Raw genomic sequence first — 19768 nt, 5'->3', positions numbered from 1 at the left:
GAGTCTTTCTAGAGGTTTATTAGCTTTATTAATCTTTTTTGAGGTACCAGCTGTTTGCTTCATTTCTTTTCCTATTTTTCATATTTTCATTTTCATTGATTTCTGCTTTTTGTTATTTCATTATTTTTTGTATATTTTGTGTTTCTTTTACTCTTCGCTTTCGGTGCAGGAACTTTGATTATAGATTTGGGACTTTTCCCTCTCTTCTAATGTAAGAATTTAGTGCTGTAAATTTCACTTTCGGTATTACTTTAGTTGCATCCCATATATTTTGATGTGTTGTATTTTTATTAAGTCCTATACATTTTATCATGTTCATGGAAATGTCCTCTTTATGTATTAATTAGAAATATGCTGTTTAATTTCTAAGTGTTTAAAGATTTTCTTCTTTCTATTATTGATGTCTAATTTGATTCCATTATGGTCAGACAATATACCATATATTATTTTATTTCTTTTAAATTTGTTGAGATTTTTCTCTGGCTCAGAATGTGGTCTATCTTGGTGAATGATGCACAAGCATTTGACAAAAATATGTCTTCTGCTTTTATTGGATGGAGTGAGTGATAGTCACTCAATCGTGTCCAACTCTTGGCGACCCCAGGGACTGTAGCCTGCCAGGCTCCTTTGTCCATGGAATTCTCCAGGCAAGAATACTGGAGGGGGTTGCCATTTCCTTCTCTAAAATGAGAATCCTGTTGGTTGATTGTATTGTTTGGGTCTTCTATATCTTTGGTGCTTTTTCTGGTTGTTCCACCAGTTGCTGAGAGGAGGGTGTTGAGGTCCTCAGATATAACTGTAGATCTGATTATTTCTCCTTTGAACTCGTTCACTTTTTGCTTCATGTATTTTGAGACTCTGTTGTTTGGTATATTAAGGATTGTTATGTCTTCCTGGGGGGTTGAGCCTTTCATCCTTTTTGTCTCTAGTAACTTAGTTTGCTCTGAAGTCTACTTTTTAAAAAGATTTATTTATTTTTGGCTCTACTGGGTCTTCATTGCTGTGCCTGGGTTTTCTCTAGTTTCTGTGTGTGGGCTTTTCATTGCAGTGGCTTCTCTTGTTGTGGAGCACGGGCTCTAGAAGGGCTGGCTTCAGTAGTTGAACTGTGTCCCCTGGATTGGCAGGTGGATTCTTAACCTCTAGATCACCAGGGAAGCCTGTGAAGTCTATTTTATCTGATATCCACAAACTACTCTTTTTTATTGTTAATATTTGCATGGTATGTATTTTTCTATCATTTTACTTTCAATTTATTGATGTCATTGAATTTATAGATTTTCTTGTAGATGGCATATAGTTGGGTCTTGTTTTTATTTACTTTATCAATTGCTGCCATTTAATTGATATGGTTAAGTCATTTACATTTAAAGTAATTATTGATATCAGGGTTTTAAGTCTGCCATTTTATTATTTTTTCTTTGTTTCCTGAGTTTATTTCTTGCATTTCCGTGGGTTACCTGAACATTTTCTAGTATTTCATCTTGATTTCTTTGTTTTTGAGTATATTGCTTCATATAGTTTTCCTTCTGGTCACTCTGGGTGTTGTTATATATGTATGTGGCTTGTCACAGTCTGCTGGTATCAACACTTTACTCCTTAGAATGATGTGTTGAAACTTTAACTCTAGTTTCCTTTGCCCTTCTCAATTTTAACTATCATTGCCTTAGTGTCAAATGGTATTCTCATTTCAGTCATTACATATGAATTACAAAACTGATGATAGTATTGTATTTGCCAATATTTCTGCTCTTTCTGTTCTTTATTCCTTTTTATTATTGAATAATATTCTGGTATTGAATTTACCAGAGTTTGTTTAACCATTCACCTGTTGAAAGACATCTGGGTTATGTACAGTTTTTGGCTATTATGAATAAAGATGTTAAGAACACTCACATGCAGATTTTTGTCATCATGAGCTTCTATTTCTCATTGCCCAGATTTCTAAATGTCCCAGAAATTGCTGTGTCATGTAGTAATTACAGGTTTAGTTTTATAAGAAACTTCCAAACTGTTTTCCAGTTTGTTCCATTTTACATCTCTCCCAGCAAAGTATGAATGATTGAATTTCTCTGCATGTACTTTCCTGCTCTTTTTATTGTTCTTTCTTCCTTCCTGATGCTCCAAGATTCCTTCTGTCATCATAACGTTTCTGTTTCAAGATCTTCCTTTTGCCATTATTTAAGAGTAGGTCTGCTAGTGACAAACATTTTAAATTTTCTTTTGTCTGATAATGTTTATTTGCTCTTCAGACCTGAAGAATAGTTTCCTCTATACAGAATTTGCAATTGAGACTTCTTTTCTTTTAGCATTTGTACCTGTAAAAGTATTGGTGACAGAAGAAAACAGCATGGAAAACAGACCTGAAACAATGGATCACCCAATTGTACTGGAAGATGACAATAGCCAAGCTTCTTCCTCATCATCTGTCCTCAGGCCTTCCAGTTTTGGTGAGTGTGCAATGACACTATTTAACCTATATTCTTCAGTTTACTTGGGACTTCCCTGGTGGCTCAGATGGTAAAATGTCTGTCTACAGTGCGAGAGACCCGGGTTCAATCCCTGGGTTGGGAAGATCCCTTGGAGAAGGAAGTGGCAATCCACTCCAGTATATTGCCTGGAAAATCCCATGGACAGAGGAGCCTGGAAGGCTACAGTCCATGGGGTTGCAAAGAGTTGGACACGACTTCGCGACTTCGCTTCACTTCACTTCAGCTTACTTGATACAAACGTTTTTTTCCTATTCTGAGGACAGGTTTTAGATGATATTAGTAATAAGAAATAATATTTATTGAGTATGTACTATGTGCAAGACACTGTCCTGATCAACTGACATGCTTCTTCTCTTTTAATATTCATAATGACTTCATGATGTAGCTACTTGTATTACCCACATTCCCAAAATCACAGAGCTGGTGAGTGACAGTTCTGGAACTCTAGCCCAGTTCTCTCTGACTTGAAAGTTCATGTTTCTTAACATCTCTTGTGTTGCCTATCAAGCCACAGTGGCAGAGATGAGAACACCCCAGGTTCCGTGGCCTCTAAGGTCAAGTCTTCCTAATACTTACTAGTTATATGTCCCTACTTCTAAGTAGGTAATCTATTATTAATATCCATGGGCAGGGCTCAACATACTTTTTCTGTAAAGGGCTAGATAATAACTATTTTAGGCTTTGTGGGCCATCTAGTGTCTGTCACACCTACTCAGCTCTGCTGCTGTAGTATGAAAGCAGCCACAGGTGTAGGTAAGTGAATCAATGTGGCTGTGTGCCAGTCCAACCTTATTTACCAAATCTGGTGGTGGGATTGGCCTGTGGACTGTGGTTTGGTGATTGTCATTCCAGAGGAGACCCTTTTTCTTTAAATTATTATATTACCCAAACTAGAAGAAACTAAAAAAGTTGTGTTCTTTGTATAAAGTAGGCACTGTGATATGCTGTTGTTAGAAGTGTAAATTTGAGAAAACTTTCTGAAGGGTAATTTGTTTAAAAATCTATAAAAGTATTCATTTTACTTGACTCAGTAATCCCACTTCTATCCAAAGATATAATAAAAAAGATTTGCATTAAAATATTGGTACAATAATTAATTTTTATAGACTCATGAGAAATTGGAAACAGTTCAATAAGCAACCATAGAGAATTAGTTACATATATACCTGGTATATACCACGATATATGAGGCAGTAAGCATAACAGTTTGGAGAAGGCAATGGCACCCTACTGCAGTACTCTTCCCTGGAAAATCCCATGGACGGAGGAGCCTGGTAGGCTGCAGTCCATGGGGTCACGAAGAGTCGGACATGACTGAGCGACTTCACTTTGACTTTTCACTTCTATGCATTGGAGAAGGAAATGACAACCCACTCCAGTATTCTTGCCTAGAGAATCCCAGGGATGGGGGAGCCTGGTGGGCTGCCGTCTATGGGGTCGCAGAGAGTTGGACACGACTGAAGTGACTTAGCAGCAGCAGCAGCAAGCATAACAGTTAAAAGCATGGACTACTGAGTCGGACTGCCTGTGTTCAAATCCTGGCTTTGTGTCTTACTAACTATATGACCTAATATTCTCTGACCTAAATATTAGTTTCTTTATCTGTGAAGTGACAAAAATTATAGTGCCTACTTTATAGAATTGTGAGGATCAAATGGGATAATTCACTTAAAGCTCTTAACACAATGCCCAGAACATAAGTACAACATAAATGTCACTTGTCAGGAAAATCATGATGATAGGAATACAGACTTGGAAAAAAATGGAAAATGGAGAAATATGCAAAGTATAATGATAACTGAAAAAAAAAGCAGGTTCCCAGCTACATATAAGGTATAGTTTCAGTTTTGTGTTGAGAAAAAAGAATAGAAAACATTAGGTTTGAGGTACTTGGCATAACACCAGACAGACTTAACTTATAAAACTAGCTCTATAACCAGCAGCGTGATCTTGTTCAAATAACTTACCTTCGTTGGGCCTCAGTTTCTTCATCTGTTAAGTGAGAATAGGTTATTAGGATGATGAAACTGAGCTTATAGATGTAAAATATTTAGCATAGTGCTTGATATACAGTAGATAATCTATAAATGCTATTTAAAAAAATTTCAAATTATATCCACTCACACTTTCTAAATTGTCTTCAGGGACCATATACTCACTCAGTGATATACCTCTGAGTGTACTTTTACAATTTAGAAGGGAGCAATGGGATCTCAGAGCAGTGTGATTATATATGCACCTGTGGCCTAAGAATTAAATTTATTCAAGACAATGAACTGATTAGTTGAAGTACAGCAAATTCAAGACTAACAAAGGTGAAACATGCTAACAGTTATGCAGATGGCATCAAATAGACTCATTTAAGAAAAAGATGAAATAAGTATAGAAAAAAATTCACCCAAGTAGAAAATTTGTGAATTAAAAATCAATTAGTTTAATATTCTTAGACACTTTATTGGTAACCTTGCATGAAAAAAACAAGGATTTTAATTTTCCCCTATATTTTTAAAGGATATCTTGGTGATCCAAGAAGAAATGTCAGAATGCTTGATATTCATTTGATGGCTGTACAAAAGAAGGCCATACCTAGGCATGCAGCCTGCTACTTGGTTCGTATTTTGTTCTCCAAGGAAATCCTGATTTCCAGCTCAGTAGGTATCAGTTCCCAAGGCTGCCAATCCCTGGATCCAAACAAAATGGCTGCAATAAGAGGTATGTAGGGACTTCCTTGGTGGTCCAGTGCCTAAGACTCTGTGCTTCCACTGCAGAGGGTGTGGGCTTGATCCCTGGTCAGGGAACTAAGATCCCACATGTCACATGGCATGGGGAAAAAAATAGAGGTATGTAAAGTCATTATAGGATCTTTGTTCATTTAGTTATCTGATGGGTGTTATTGATAGTTGAAGAAATAATGATAAAGTATGTGTAAATCTTAGAACTGTTCACTTTTTCACCTTGTCTAACCTAGATTTTTACAATTTAGTAGTGTATAATGGGTAGCAACTTCTAAAGAATAAAACGTGTTCATAGACTGATCAAATAAGATAAACTTTATTGGTTATAGTTGCTTATGGTTAATACTAGGTCAATTCTTCAGTGCTGAAACTTGGCACTAAAAAATAAGGGAAAAGCCAAAATAAGAAAAAGTGGGAAAATAAAGCACGTTTCATTGCTAGGAACTGACAACACAGAAATAGCATCTCATAATTAATCCACTCTGGCCTCCTGCCTTCTTGTTTTCCAGTAATGTGTATGGAGGTCCTGGAACTCTTAGGCACTAAGAATACAACAATGAATAAGTAGTTCTGACCACAGGAGTTCACAGTCTAGAAAAGGACACATTGGGGAAACAGATCAATTCCATTCCAGTGTGGTAATGTGGAAACTCAGAGAGCAGAGCACCTACTTTGAGGGTATTAGGGAGGACTTCCTAAGGACAAGACATTTAGAAAAGATTCCTTAGCTACATAAAGAAAACAGGAAGAGTGTTCTAGGCAGAGGGAGTAGCTTGTGGGGAAGATAGACATGTAATATGCACAAGTAACTGGATCATGAGGTGATAATGTTTGTAATAATACTGTTTTCTCCTTACAGGTTTCCTTCTGTTTTTAGATCTAATTTATCCATAGGGTTATTAAAGGGTATTAGCACCTGAAATAATTGACTTTTTGTAACACATTTTTTTCCCCTAAAGCACCAAAACCTCATCATGGGCTCCTTAGGTCAGTGTTTAGGGAATTGCACATTAGAAGAAATGAGATATTCAGCTAAGCATCCTCTTTGAGTAGAATTCCTAAACTCTTACTTAGAGAAAAGAATGACAATGAAAAAGAGAAAATTTCAGTATTTTAAATAAATTTTTTGTCAGTTTCTTTGTTATTTCCCCCTTAATTTTCCTGAATTCTTGGTGCTATTTGCAGAACATCTGGCAGCAGTTTTTCCCAACTATGATTTGAGTGAACATGGAGAAGAGTGGCAAGCCTGTATTTCCAATATCAATTCTCTGATCCGCAATTTATGTTCGAGAAGAACACCAGTAAGTGATTTTTTTTTAATCTAAATATGGTCACTGCTGTATAAGTACATACTGCATACAACTCCAGAAATGATGGTATGACATACAAGATCTTCAGTCCATGTGCTCAGATTCTTTAGTTTAGAGGCAAGGTGTGTTCTCTTGCATCCTGCCTGTTCATTTCACTCTTTGACATTTTGTGCCCCATAAAAATATCCTAGAGATAAAATAAATACAGTGTTATAATCAGTATATTTCAAGCCAAGGGTTACACCAGAAAAAGATTTCAACTACAAAGATATTTGGCAAGTCTTTTTCAGGATCCCACTGAGTAACACATAAAAGAGCAGACCGTGGTGCTACTTAGCTGTTCTAATGGTAGTTAGGAATGGCACAGAAGAAAAGGAAGGTACTTCATTACTTGTTCACTTTCAGTGATGGCAGAAACTGGTGAAAATGATGCATATCATGAGGTTAAGTTTTCACAGATATTTTATAATCTGTTTAGCTACATGGTAAGTGGGAATCTGACTTCTCTCTCACCGATCCTATCTTCAGAGTGCATTTGAGTTTTTTTTTTTTTTAAACACAAACAGGTCAGTAGGGAAGAGAGTCATGTCTATTGCCTTCTGATGAAGCATTTAACATAATGACAGTTCTTAACTTCTACCCACCTCTCTAAAGCCCCCATTTTATTCTCACCATATCTAGTCACTCCTGCGTCTCTAGAGTGAGTTGATGGAAACTGTTTGCCAAGAATATTTGTAGCTGAGCTTATATTTTCTTGGTGAATGGCTTGATTTCAGTGATAACTCAAGCACCATCTGTATGAAACCAAATCTGCTTATTTTTCACATTCCCTTTTATATCCTACAAAAATTACACCTTAAACATTTGAATGTAAAATTATGATACTGCCTGGAAATGGTAATTTGAATATTGCTTAGGCATCAGAAGAGAAGCAGCATCTGCCAGTGCCTGCTGTGTCCTTGATTAGGAGAAGGATAGGTCCTTACTACTCAAAGTGGGTCCGTGGACCAGCAGCTGCAGCACTGGAAAGCTTGTGAGAAAGGCAGTCTTGAGTTTCATACCAGACTAACTGAGGCAGAATTTGAATTATAGCCAGACCCCCAGGTGATTTTTGTGCACATTGAAGTTCAAGAAGCCCTAATCTAGAGCAGTGGTCAACTCTAGGTATATGTTAAAAACATGTGAGGCACTTAAAAAAAAAAGTTAGTAATGCTGGAGCTCTCCCTCTCCCTCCACCAGAGATTCTGGTTGAATTTGCCATGAGTGGGGCCCCAGCACTGCTTTAAGAAAACACAAGATCTCTAGGGTAATTCAAATGCTCAAATGTACAGACAGATTAGAAGACCACTGGGGAAAGAGAAAAAAAAATTAAGAAAAAACAACCTCAAAGTTGTCATCTTTGAGAAACTCATGTATTCATTTATTTATGATATGTTCATTAAGCACTTATTTTGTGCCAACAACTGTTGTTTGTTGTTGTGGTTTAGTCACTGAGTTGTGGTGTCTTGACTCTTTTTGCAGCCCCAGGGACTGTAGCCCTCTGGGCTGCCTCTGTCCGTGGGACTTTCCAGAATATTGGAGTGTGTTACCATTTCCTTCTCTAGGAGATCTTCCTGACCCAGGGATTGAACAATCGTTTCTGGCATTGGCAGGCAGATTATTTACTACTGAGCCACCAGGGAAGCCCATTTAGTTCGTTAGACTGCTACTAAATGCCCCAAGGGCCGACTCATTGGGAAAGACCCTGATGTTAGGAAAGATTGAGGGCAGGATGAGATGGTTGGATGGCATCACTGACTCAATGGACATGAGTTTGAGCAAACTCTGGGAGACGGTGAAGGACAGGGAAGCCTGGTGTGCTGGAGTCCATGGGATCAGGAAGAGTCAGACAATGATTGAGTGACTGAACAACAACAAAGTCCCCCAAGAAGCAGCGAGTCATGGCAGCTGGAGGAGGAATCCACCTATAGTTTTATTTCGTGCCACAGAGGATTCCTGTGCTTCAGCCCAGCTGATTAGAAACAGTTGCTTCCTCATCACCCTGGAGGAACCTGGTAGATGATGAAGCATGTCCATATTTTCCCACTATGGGACTTTGTTTATAGATACAATTTTGTGTTTCAACAGAAAACTGTTCATAACAATGGAGGGCCTACCAAACGCAAAAGAGATTCGAAGGATGAAAGAGATGGTGATGACAATGCAAGTAGTTCCCAGGTTTCTCGGCAAGAAGCTATCTCAGAAACAAGAGAACATGGGAATTCTCCCCAGAACAGCAGCGCTATCCCTGAAGGAATTCAAGAACCTTCCACTGATGGTGCAGCAGTCTCTTATGAAACACTAGGTGAGTGTTAAAATAAGTTCTCTTGCTGATAAATGTTGAATTTCAGTGACGCATTTGTGGGGCCCTTATTTTTCTGTCTACTTTTATGTATGTTTGAAAATTTTCATGAGAAAGCTAAATAACTTAAATCTCTTATATCTGTGATTAATGAACTATAGAGACCTAGTTCTGAGACTGATAGTTTTTAACATTAAACTAAGTCTATTATTTTTCCTTTGAAAAGTGGTTCTCAGCTGATTCCTTTGACTGGTGTGAACTCTCTCAGGTTAGTCACCTTTCTCTGCAGGTAAAAGAGGAGCTACAGCTGGATGGACCAGGAGCAGTTCGGGGTCTTGGTCTCTGTGTGCCAGGCACACTGTAGATGCTTCATAAAGTGTTTTTGCATGAATTAATGAATCTCGTTCATCAGAACACTGGCCCTCACTGCTAGCTAAGTGCTGGAGGCATAGCCTGCTTTGTTAGTGTCAAGTAGGGTGGGTTCTGTAGGTGACTGTGCACTCACACCTTGCATGCTTTTCCCCAGGATGCTAGAGTTTAGTGGCACCTGAGGTAGGAAAACTATTTTCTGTCTTTCCTTGGCCCTCCATGTCAGCCCTAAGTAGGCTATTACCTATGAATCTGATCAGACAAAATTATTTAAATAATGTATCTTTATAGTATATTTTTTCCATTATAATCAGGTTGTATGTACACCATGGAAACAAACTCTGGTCAAATTATACCACCACCACAAGATCACTGGGCAAATAGTTCCTAGATTAAAAGGAGCAGAGAACAAACAGCCACAGGCAGGAGCCTGAGCAGCCCTGAGACCATGGCATCTGGGGTCCATTGATATCTCTGGGGCTCTGTGTCTGTAGCTTCCATGATTTTTAGGTTCTAGTTTTCTATTGTCATTGTTCAGATTCCCAGGAGAGAGAATCCAGTTTGGGCAGCTTAGGTCACAGGTCTCTGACCCTGACTCAGCTAGAATCAGAGGACAGGGCAGCTAAGCAGATGGCGAGCCAGGCAGCCATCACAATTTATGTGTAGTCTATTATGCCATTTTATTGAAAACTGGAATATATTTTGGAGGAAAGAGAAGTTTCCACAATCAAGATAACTTAACAAACTATTGTGGACATTTTAATTTTCTCCCAGCTTTTTTTTCTTATGAACATTTTAAAGACTTATGGTCTCCATATAATTACTCTTCTTTGAAATATATGTTTTTCCTTAAAAATATCCAGTCTTCATAATCATTTCATTTTAACAGGCATATAACATTTCATTGAGTAAGTATAACATAATTTATTTAGCTACTTCCCTCTCTTTGTTGTTATTTTTTGTTTTTCATTTGAAGACTTTTTAGAGAAAATCATCAATCATGAAAATCATGCCACCAAAAAGGAAGAATTGTACATATTTTGGATTCTTTTAAATTATGTCCTCAGAATTTGAATTACCAGGTTAAATAGTATTTACCTTTTTTTCTGAACTCGATAAATATTGCTAGATTAACCTTACAGATGTTAAGTCTTTGGAGTGAATTTTTAAAATAATTTAATATCTCTTGCCAATTGTTGGATCTGGGTGATTCAATAATTTATACTCTTACCCCTTAAATGATGGATTTCCAAGATGAAAAATATGTTTATTGTAAGAATCATATGTTTGTCTAATATATTTTCTTGAACAAGTAATTCTTTGTTATATGTACAATATAATACTTTAAAGTATGATTAATTTAATCACTATGGACTGAAGAAAGACGGTGATGATTAGGCTATAGAGTTGAGAAATAAAAACAGGCTTAAAATTTATTTTTAAGTTCAAGTAACTTATCTAAAATACAATATTCTAAGATAAGTTTGTTGATATTTATTTTTTATTTTCATTTTTTATTAGTTTTTTATTTTTAAAATCTTTAATTCTTACATGTGTTCCCAAACATGAACCCCCCTCCCACCTCCCTCCCCATAATATCTCTGTGGGTCATCCCCATGCACCAGCCCCAAGCATGCTGTATCCTGCGTCAGACATAGACTGGCGATTCAATTCTTACATGATAGTATACATGTTAGAATGCCATTCTCCCAAATCATCCCACCCTCTCCCTCTCCCTCTGAGAGTTTGTTGATATTTAAATGATAAACAATACCAAATAAAAAACCCTACATTTTAAAATTATAAATATTTTAATAAGAATCATGATCCTTAATTTTGAAAAAGCCTTTTTTATAAGTAGGAAAACAATTCATGAAAACTACTTAGAATTTTTGATGCAATAAAAATTAATTTTAAATAATTACTTAGAATATGTTACCAAATGTAATGTTAAAACTGATTGTATCCTAAAAGGTAGCAGAGTACTGAATTGTCCTCTTAACAATCAGAGCATGTACCATTATATCAGGAGTGATTCCTGTCTCATTTCTAATGCTGTCTCATGATACACTAAAAAGTTAAAGCTTTCATTTTTTTAGCCTCTCAATTTCTCGTTTTTTTTAATTGTAGAAATTTTTATTTGAACTTCATTCCATTGATACATCAGCTTAGGTAAAACTGACATCTTAACTATACTGAATCTTCCAATTCATTAGCACAGTGTAATAGGCAGATTCTGAGGTGACTTCAAGATCGCTGTTTATGCATTGTGCATGCTGAATGCATATCCCCTTGAGTGTATCCTGCTAATGAATGTTAAATCCACTAATCCACACTCAAGGGGAAATGCAAGCTCTCAAATTCTTGAGCCTTGAAAGTTTAGCAAAATCAACTTTTCTATTACAACGTTTTAAAAAACTTGAACGTAACATTTGCCATGAAAATCGACATCTTCTTTCCCTTTTGCTTCTAGAATATCTTGGAGATCCAAGTAGAAATATACAGATGCTGAAATCACTTCTGATTACAGCAAAAGAGAAGTCTCGCCCAGAGCTGTCAGCTAGATACCTTATTCGCAACCTGTTCACAGAGGAAGTCCTAAGTAGTGTCCGTGGCAGTCTGGAGTGTGGAGCGCTCTCCCTGAACGCCAATAAAATTAATGCTCTTCGAGGTTTGTTATATGTTGAGTATGTGAGAATAAATAAAAGCAAAGTGTGTTAGAGAGGATAAAGAAAAATTTATTCAGTTTGTGTAAGTTTTGAGGAGAGAGGTTGCTCTTTTACTAATTCCATTAGGGTATGACAGGAGCAGGTTCATGAATGTGTTTCTTTTTGCCTTTGGGTTCTCAGGGCTAATTGCTCTGTCTTGAGCAGCATTATTAGAGCAGGAAAGGCATTATCGACTGTGACTTCTGGTATGGACTGCCAGATGAATGGAAACTCAAACACCTTCATTTACTGGGGATCAAAATTGAAGCTGCTGGGCTTTATCAGTTTGCAGAAGTGTTAACAATAGTACAGCAGGTTAATTTGCTAGTTTTCCCTTGTGCACATGAGCATAGTATAGACTTTATCTATGACATAAATAGATGAAATAATAAAGCTTCCAGCAGCAACTCTGTGAAATCTTAAATTTAGACCAAGCAGTAAACAGAATATTTCTTACTTATGTCACTGGTACCCAGCAAAGATACAGTTCTGAGCCCTGGTCTAATCTCAGTTGGCTGGTTCCTGCCTTCATATCACACGTTTCACATCCATCAGATTTGAAGAACACTTGTGTTTCACAATACACTAAAGAAATCTGACTTACAGCACCTTTTGTAAGCATTTGCTATCTCATCTAATCCAGTTGTTTTCAAACTTTTTTTTACTGCAACCCATAGTAAGAAATATGTTTCACATTGTGACTCAGTGTGTGTGTGATTTTTTAAAAAACTGAAGCAAAAATGTCACAAACAAAACTTACTTTTTCTATAACAGTTATGTTTCAATATTTTCTACTCTATTAACTTTTTTTTTAATTTTTATTTTTACTTTATTTTGCTTTACAATACGGTATTGGTTTTGCCATACATTGACATGAATATTCTATTAACTTTAATTAAAAAAAAAGTGCTGCTATTACTGATTTCACGACCCAGAAATGGGTCACAACTTGCAGTTTAAACGTCACTGAACCAGGCAAAAAATCAAAACCCATTTCCTCTTACCTTACAGGGAAAAAAAAACAAAACAGAGTTTGTAACCAGTTTGGAAATGAAGGTGTTTATAGAAGAAATAATCTAATTTTAAAAAAATGTGTTTTGATTGCTGATTGGTATCAGCAATGGGTAAACCTCATTATTCTTCTATTCTCAATTCACTTTTTATCCTAAGATTTTATAATTTGGAGGGAACTCCTCAAGAAATTAGTAGTCACTGATAAATGTCCAGAAGCCAAAGATATTGATATAAGAAACTATGATGTGATGCTCTCTGAGAACTCAGTTATCATTTAAGATCTCTTTAGAGAATGGTCCATATGGAGAAAGTTAATAGGCTGTATATTTGTAATGAGCAAACAACCCTTACTCCTGCCCCTCTCCCCTCCATTTCTGAATATCACAGAACTGGAAAATTATAGCAATAGGAAGTACATTAGGTCCTCTAATACAGCGAATCTTTCAGAGCAGGCATTCCCACTGGCATCTGTCACCTTTGATTCACCATATCTCTCTACTGGGGGATTTTTCAGTGGAGACTAACTCTGGAGTTAAGCATTTATGTGCACAACCAAAATCTTTCCCCACTAAGAAACTTTTATGACTAATGTTTCAGAGAATACATTTTGGGAAACAACCAACCAATTTAGGTTCCTCATTGCAGTCTACTGAAAGCTTTGCAGGTGTTTGTCTTCCAGTCTATTATCTGTCCCAGTTTTGCTGTCTTTGGGAGATGGGACAAGCCTGCTTTCCATAACTTCTTTTTTGTTAATAAAAATGTGCAGCAGGATACAACTTGATACTGAATCCAGGGTCATACCACTAAAGCCTCCTTCCAGGCTACCACTGATCTGTTAGCCCTTTGAATATGAAAGGTCTTTTACTTTGTCACATGATATGCTAAAAAATTTGAACATACACTGTGTTTATGGCATTGTCCTGATTTCCCAGCCTGTTATTTAAATTTTAAAACATCTATTTTATTTGACCAGAATATATTAAATATCATCACTTCAACATGTAATCAATATAAAAATTACTGACAAGATAGTTTACCCTTTTTCCAGCCTATTAATCCTATCAAAAAGCAGATGACATTAATGTAGCCAAGTAATGCTGGCCTGTAGTGTGATTGCCAGATCCTTTTCTAAGAGCTCAAAGGTACTTAGGAAATTACCTAAGAAAGTATCTAAGAGCAGCTCTGTTCTTCTTGTTAACACCTGTCTTCCCCACCTCTCCCTTTGTCCTCCCACTTTCTCTAAGAGTACTCCTTGAGGTATGTTGCCCTGTCACCTTTTGTGACAGAAGTTTTCATTTACCTGCAAGATCTAAAGACTCTTATTTCTTTTGTCTGAGATAAACCAAGCAGTGGCAAAGAATTTAGCAGTCATAGCTTCTTGCCTCTAAAATTATGAAAGACACTGCACCTCTGGTGTGTTAGAGCCTTATTATTAATAGCATATTTCTGTGATACAATGAATAACATGCTAGATGTGTGTTTGATAAATTTAAGAATAAGGAAAGTTTATATTGGGTACTGAAGAGAGCAGAGGGTTTCCATCCTGGTTATATAGCAAGATGATGGGATATTGGGTTTGTGTGTGTGTGTGTGTGATTGAAGAATGGTGCTATTTCATATTATTATCCTTTCAGATGAAAAGATTGTTCAGCTAATTTAATGAAAGTTACAGTCCATGTGTTTTAATTAAAGTCTTAATGACCTTTTCACAGAAAGAGAAATAGTACTAAGGTTGAATAAATTCATTTCTCTGAGAAGTGATTTCTAATTAATTGTCATATTTTGGGACTTCACCACCAGAATTTCTCCAGGACATCTACCCGACTTGTGATCTATCGGAAAATGGATACGACTGGGAATTGTGTGTGATGGCTATGAATAGTTATATTCGTAGTCTTAGATGTGACCTGGAGAGGTCCACAGATGAATCACAGTCACCTCCAGCAACGACTCCTTCAACAGAGTCCAAGCCAAAAGATACTGACTTAGCTGACTAAATGTTAGCCATCCAACCTTTTCTTTTTTGCTATTGTACCAGCCTGTAAGTTTCTCAAGTTATTAACTCCAAAATTAGCCTGTTGTAGTAGCATTGTAGATCAGTATTCACACTTAAAGAAATAACTTACATTCTTTTTTTGCCCACAAGGGAGGCAGAATTGCATTGGAAAGATAGGCGATGTTTCATCTTATGAGTAAAGCGATGGGCAGTATTCCAATAAGAACCTCTCAATAAGAGAATAGTAGTAAACTCCTAAAGATTGTTATTATTGCTGTTTTAATGTAGAGTAAAAATAGTACATTTAGCTCTTAATGACAGATGTAATCTGAATGTTAGTGATGCAGATATGAGTAGTGACTTAGAGCCATACTTGGATAGGCAAACCATAATACCGAGCACGGTAACTTGCTGGTATTGACAGTCAATATGTCAAGTGATTCTGCAGTACAGACCTTGAGTTAAGCTACACTGTTTCAGAAGGGCTGTATGGCTTACATATAACCAAAAAATCTTACAGATTCTAAATTTCAGATTAATACATCTAAATTAGTCTTCAGCTTCACTATTCACTATTATTTTGCAAATAATTTTATAAACTACTAGTAATAGAGTTAATATAGGAAAGTTAACTTATACCCTAGGCAAGATTAAATTTCAAATTGTACATGCAGATTTAAAATTTGATTTGTATTTTGTGGTATCTCAAATATTTCCTGTATTAGAAGCAGAATTAAAAAAACAAAAACTGCATATTTGCAGAAATTTTTCAAGATTTATATAGTTAGCTCTATTATGGTGTTTGTTTATGTAAGTTACTAGACCAGCCCTGTCCAATAGAACTTTCCATTATGTTGGTAACATTCTATGATTTTACATTGCCCAACATGGTAGTAGCCACCTGTGGCTTTTGAGTACTTGAGATGTGGATACTTAGATGTAGGAATTACCTTTTAAATTGTATCTCATTTTAGCTAATTAAAATTAAAATTTAAATAGTCACATGTGGATAGTGGCTACTATATTAGATAGCACAGATTAGAATGCACATTTTTAAGTGTTTAAAATTGTCCCCACAGTTTGAGTCATAGTTATATACACATTGGAGAAGGAAACAACAACCCACTCTAGTATCTATTCTTGCTTGGGAAATCGTCATGGATAGAGGAGCCAGGTGGGCTACAGTTGATGGGGTCAAAAAGAGCAGCTGAGTAGCTTTCACTTCACTTCCATATATATATATAACTTTAATATCATACCCACTGAGCAAAATAAGTTTCATAAAGGTGTTTCAGATCTTATTTAAACTAAATTAGACCTTTTGTATCCAGAACAACAATGTTCAAAATTTCACAGGTCAGTTTTGTTATTGTATTAGTCCAATATTAAACATTTAAAATGCCTGTTCATAAGACTTGTTTTTGATAAGTTTATCTTTAGTGTATTGTTTTCCAAATAAATACAATAAATAAACATCTTGTTTTCTTAATACAGATGCTTTTTTTTTCATGTAATTTTATAGAACTTTTACTAATGTCATCTATACCTATTCCCTGGTGGCTCAGATGGTAAAAGAATCTGCCTGCAATGTGGGAGGCCTGGGTTTGATCCCTGGGTTGGGAAGATCCCCTGGAGAAGGAAATAGCAACCCACTCCAGTACTTTTGCCTGGAGAACCTCATGGACAGAGGAGCCTGGCAGGCTAAAGTCTTTAGGGTGGCAAAGTGGACACTACTGAGCGACTAACACTTTCTGCATAGCATTTTTAATTTAATGATAACATTTCCAGCCAGGTTCATTAATGTGGCACAGTTAGAATGTTTGCTTTCTTGCTTGATAAGCAAACAGAATAGTTTAATCCAGTAACAATAATTTACCATTGTGGGTATAACTGCAGGGATCTTGAAAACTGCAAGTGTTTTGTCCTTCCTGGGTAAAACAAGTGTTACTAAAGCATAATATTATTATACTTTAATATTTATTTAAATATATGCCAGTATTTTAATTTTGGTCAGCAAGGCTTCAATGTTTAGCTCTGGCTTTTACTTTTCTTTATAGCCCATATCCACATCTAGTGAAGTAATATCTTTGCAACATTAGGCAACAGTGGCGATCTAACCACATTCACTCTTGTGTAGAAGTAAAGCACTTGTCACTCCCTCCTTCACCCCAATTTATTTTAACTCACGTTAAATTTGCAATGAATTTTTTTCACCATGATTAAAAAAACCCTGCACATTCACTCTGAGATGGAATAATTGGGAATCTCAAATGATCAGTAAAATTAATTTGAAAGATTGGCGGGTGACAGGTTTAAATCTCAGGACACCAACACAGGTGGGCAAGAAACACTTTTTCTGTATAACACTTCCTATTTTGATTTCACAGCTTTCAGGTGATCTCGCCAGCCCCTTTGGGCCAAGACCCCTGCCCCGCCCCGCCTCCGGGAGTCCCCAGTGGGCAGGGCTAGGCTTTAGCTCACTAGGCTGCGCGGGCCGGGTCGGGTAATGCCAGGCTTTCCAGGCAGGGTTCGGTTCTGAATTCCCCTCCACCCTGGGCGGTAGCACGGGACCCCTTCCCGAGCTTCCGGCTGTTCTCGTGAGGTTTTCAGCCCCGCGAACCCACTCTCAGCTGCCGCACGGCTGGCCTCCCAGCGTCCAGGTGTCCGCTCCTCTGGGGAGACCGGCCAGGAGACGCTCTCCTCAGCGCTTGCCTGAGTGGGCAAGTCAGGCTCTGGGGCCGGCAGAAATCCTCGTGTGAGGGCCCCCCGAGGGGCCTGGTCGCAGTGCTGCAGCTGAGCGCGGGGGCTGCTTGGGACTACTGCTCGGGCGCTGCAGGTACGGTCTCAGCCCCGCTACAAGTGCTGGTTTGTTGCCAGTCCCTCGGCCCCTTCTGAGTCACAGTCTGACTTCTAGTGGGCAAGCCCTGTGGGGCGACACTGGAATAGGGGCTCCCACAAAGTGACCCACTTTGTCACTGGCTTCCTGCCACCACCTGCCCCCAGCCCCTTTCCCACCTGAGGACTCGGAGACTCGGGGAGACAGCAGAGAGGGGCTGCGCGGGCATGGGGGAGGGGCAGTGTGGTGTGTGGAGCCACTTCCCCGAACTTCCCACGCGGTGTCTGGGGCTCTGCGGTGCAGAGGGTGCTTCAGCCTCACCCCCTGCCTTCTAGGCTCCCCTCAGTGGTGTCCTCTTCACGAATGACTGGTGGTTCCCGTGAGGGTGAGCGAAGTCGGAGCGACCTGTGACGCCATCTTGATGACGTCGCTCTTAGGCTCTGGTTTCAGCCTCCACGCGCTGGAGTGGAAACTTAGCATTAGTTATTCAAGGCGTGTGGTATCTTCCTGGATCGGGGGTCAAACTGATCCAGGAAAGACCGGTTCTCCCCTGCATTGACAGGCAGGTTATTTACCACTGAGCCACCAGGGAATCCCGTTTTCCATATACTTCTGTTACCGAATTAGGTAACAGACTGCCACTTGGGCCCTAGCCTGGCCAAGGCCCGCACTGCCTCGAGGTGAAGATTCTTTTTATGTTCAGGTTCTGGCAGCCAAAAAGTAAACTCAAGCTGACATCAAAGCAGGGCAAGCTTAATTCAATGGCCAGAGGATGGGAAAGTGAGAACTCACTTTGCCAGTCAACTTCTCTATGTGGGGGTGGGAGGTGGGGGTGTGGGATATGGTCACGAATAAGACAAGATTTTTAACCGGCAAGGTTAATAAGGAGGAGACCTGTACTTTGATTTTCTGGGAATAGGTGGGGTTCTTCCTGGAAATGGAGTGCCATCTCTTTTCTGCCCTTGTATGGTCCTTTGGCTTTTGGGTCAGAAGCAGGTCAAACCATCCTGGCGAGGACAGGTGGAGATCTTACTATTACAGTGAGTTGGTAATAAGATGCAGGGCAACCTTTGACCCACTTTGGAAGCTGAACAAGCTTTCACTAGTTTTCTTGTGGATGGATTCTGTTGTTCTTTGCTGTGAACACAGCTAGAGGATATGGTTAGTTTTGGTTTTCTGCTCTTCTGCCTGGGTGGGGAGGGGCAGAGGTATGATTCTGTGGCAAGAGTCTTAGGAACACTTCCATGCAGGACCAGCTACTTAAGTGGCTCAGAGGGTAAAGCGTCTGCCTGCAATTCGGGAGACATGGGTTCGATCCCTGGGTCAGGAAGATTCCCTGGAGAAGGAAGAGGCAATCCACTCCAGTACTCTTGCCTGGAAAATCCCATGGACAGAGAAGTCTAGTAGGCTACAGTCCATACGGTGGCAAAGAGTTGGACACGACTGAGCGACTTCACTTTAACTTTTTTCTTTCATGCAAAATGATGAATTCAGGTTTGATACTGTTTAAATAGCATGGTTTTAATTTTTTATTATTTAAAAGTTTTTTTTATTTGAAAGATAATTGCTTTACAGAATTTTGTTGTTTTCTGCCAAGTATCAACATGAATCAGCCATAGGTATACATATGTCCTTTCCCTCTTGAACCTCCCTCCCTACCCCTCCCCTATAGATTGTTACAGAACCCCTGTTTGAGTACCCTGAGTAATATAGCAAATTCCCTTTGGCTATCTATATTACATATGGTATTGTAAGTTTCCATGTTACTGTATCCATACATCTCACCCTCTCTTTCCTCCTCTCCCCTCCCCATCCATATGTCTGTTCTCTATGTCTCTTTCTCCTTTGCTGCCCTGCAAATAAATTCATCAGTACCATCTCTCTAATTCCATATATATGCATTTGTATACGATATTTATCTTTCTCTTTCTGACTTACTTAATTCTGTATAATAGGCTCTAGGTTCGTCC

At 38.3% G+C, this 19768-nt stretch overlaps 1 protein-coding gene across 1 annotated transcript in view; it reads left to right on the top strand.

Annotated features, from left to right (window-relative positions):
- Positions 1-16451, top strand: part of BEND2 (BEN domain containing 2) — a 30978-nt gene extending 14527 nt beyond the window's left edge. The window contains exons 5-10 of the mRNA XM_070289807.1: positions 2307-2447; positions 5001-5201; positions 6410-6525; positions 8662-8878; positions 11718-11915; positions 14767-16451. Coding sequence (XP_070145908.1) covers positions 2307-2447; positions 5001-5201; positions 6410-6525; positions 8662-8878; positions 11718-11915; positions 14767-14963 — 1070 coding nt within the window. The 3' untranslated portion in view covers positions 14964-16451. The remainder of the gene's footprint in view (positions 1-2306; positions 2448-5000; positions 5202-6409; positions 6526-8661; positions 8879-11717; positions 11916-14766) is intronic.
- The last annotated feature ends 3317 nt before the right edge of the window (positions 16452-19768 follow it).

The sequence above is a fragment of the Ovis canadensis genome, chromosome X (genome assembly GCF_042477335.2).
Source record: "Ovis canadensis isolate MfBH-ARS-UI-01 breed Bighorn chromosome X, ARS-UI_OviCan_v2, whole genome shotgun sequence".
In the NCBI taxonomy this organism is placed as follows: domain Eukaryota; kingdom Metazoa; phylum Chordata; class Mammalia; order Artiodactyla; family Bovidae; genus Ovis; species Ovis canadensis.
The sequence above is the reverse complement of the archived record's forward strand: the minus strand, read 5'-3'. Positions and strand labels throughout refer to the sequence as shown.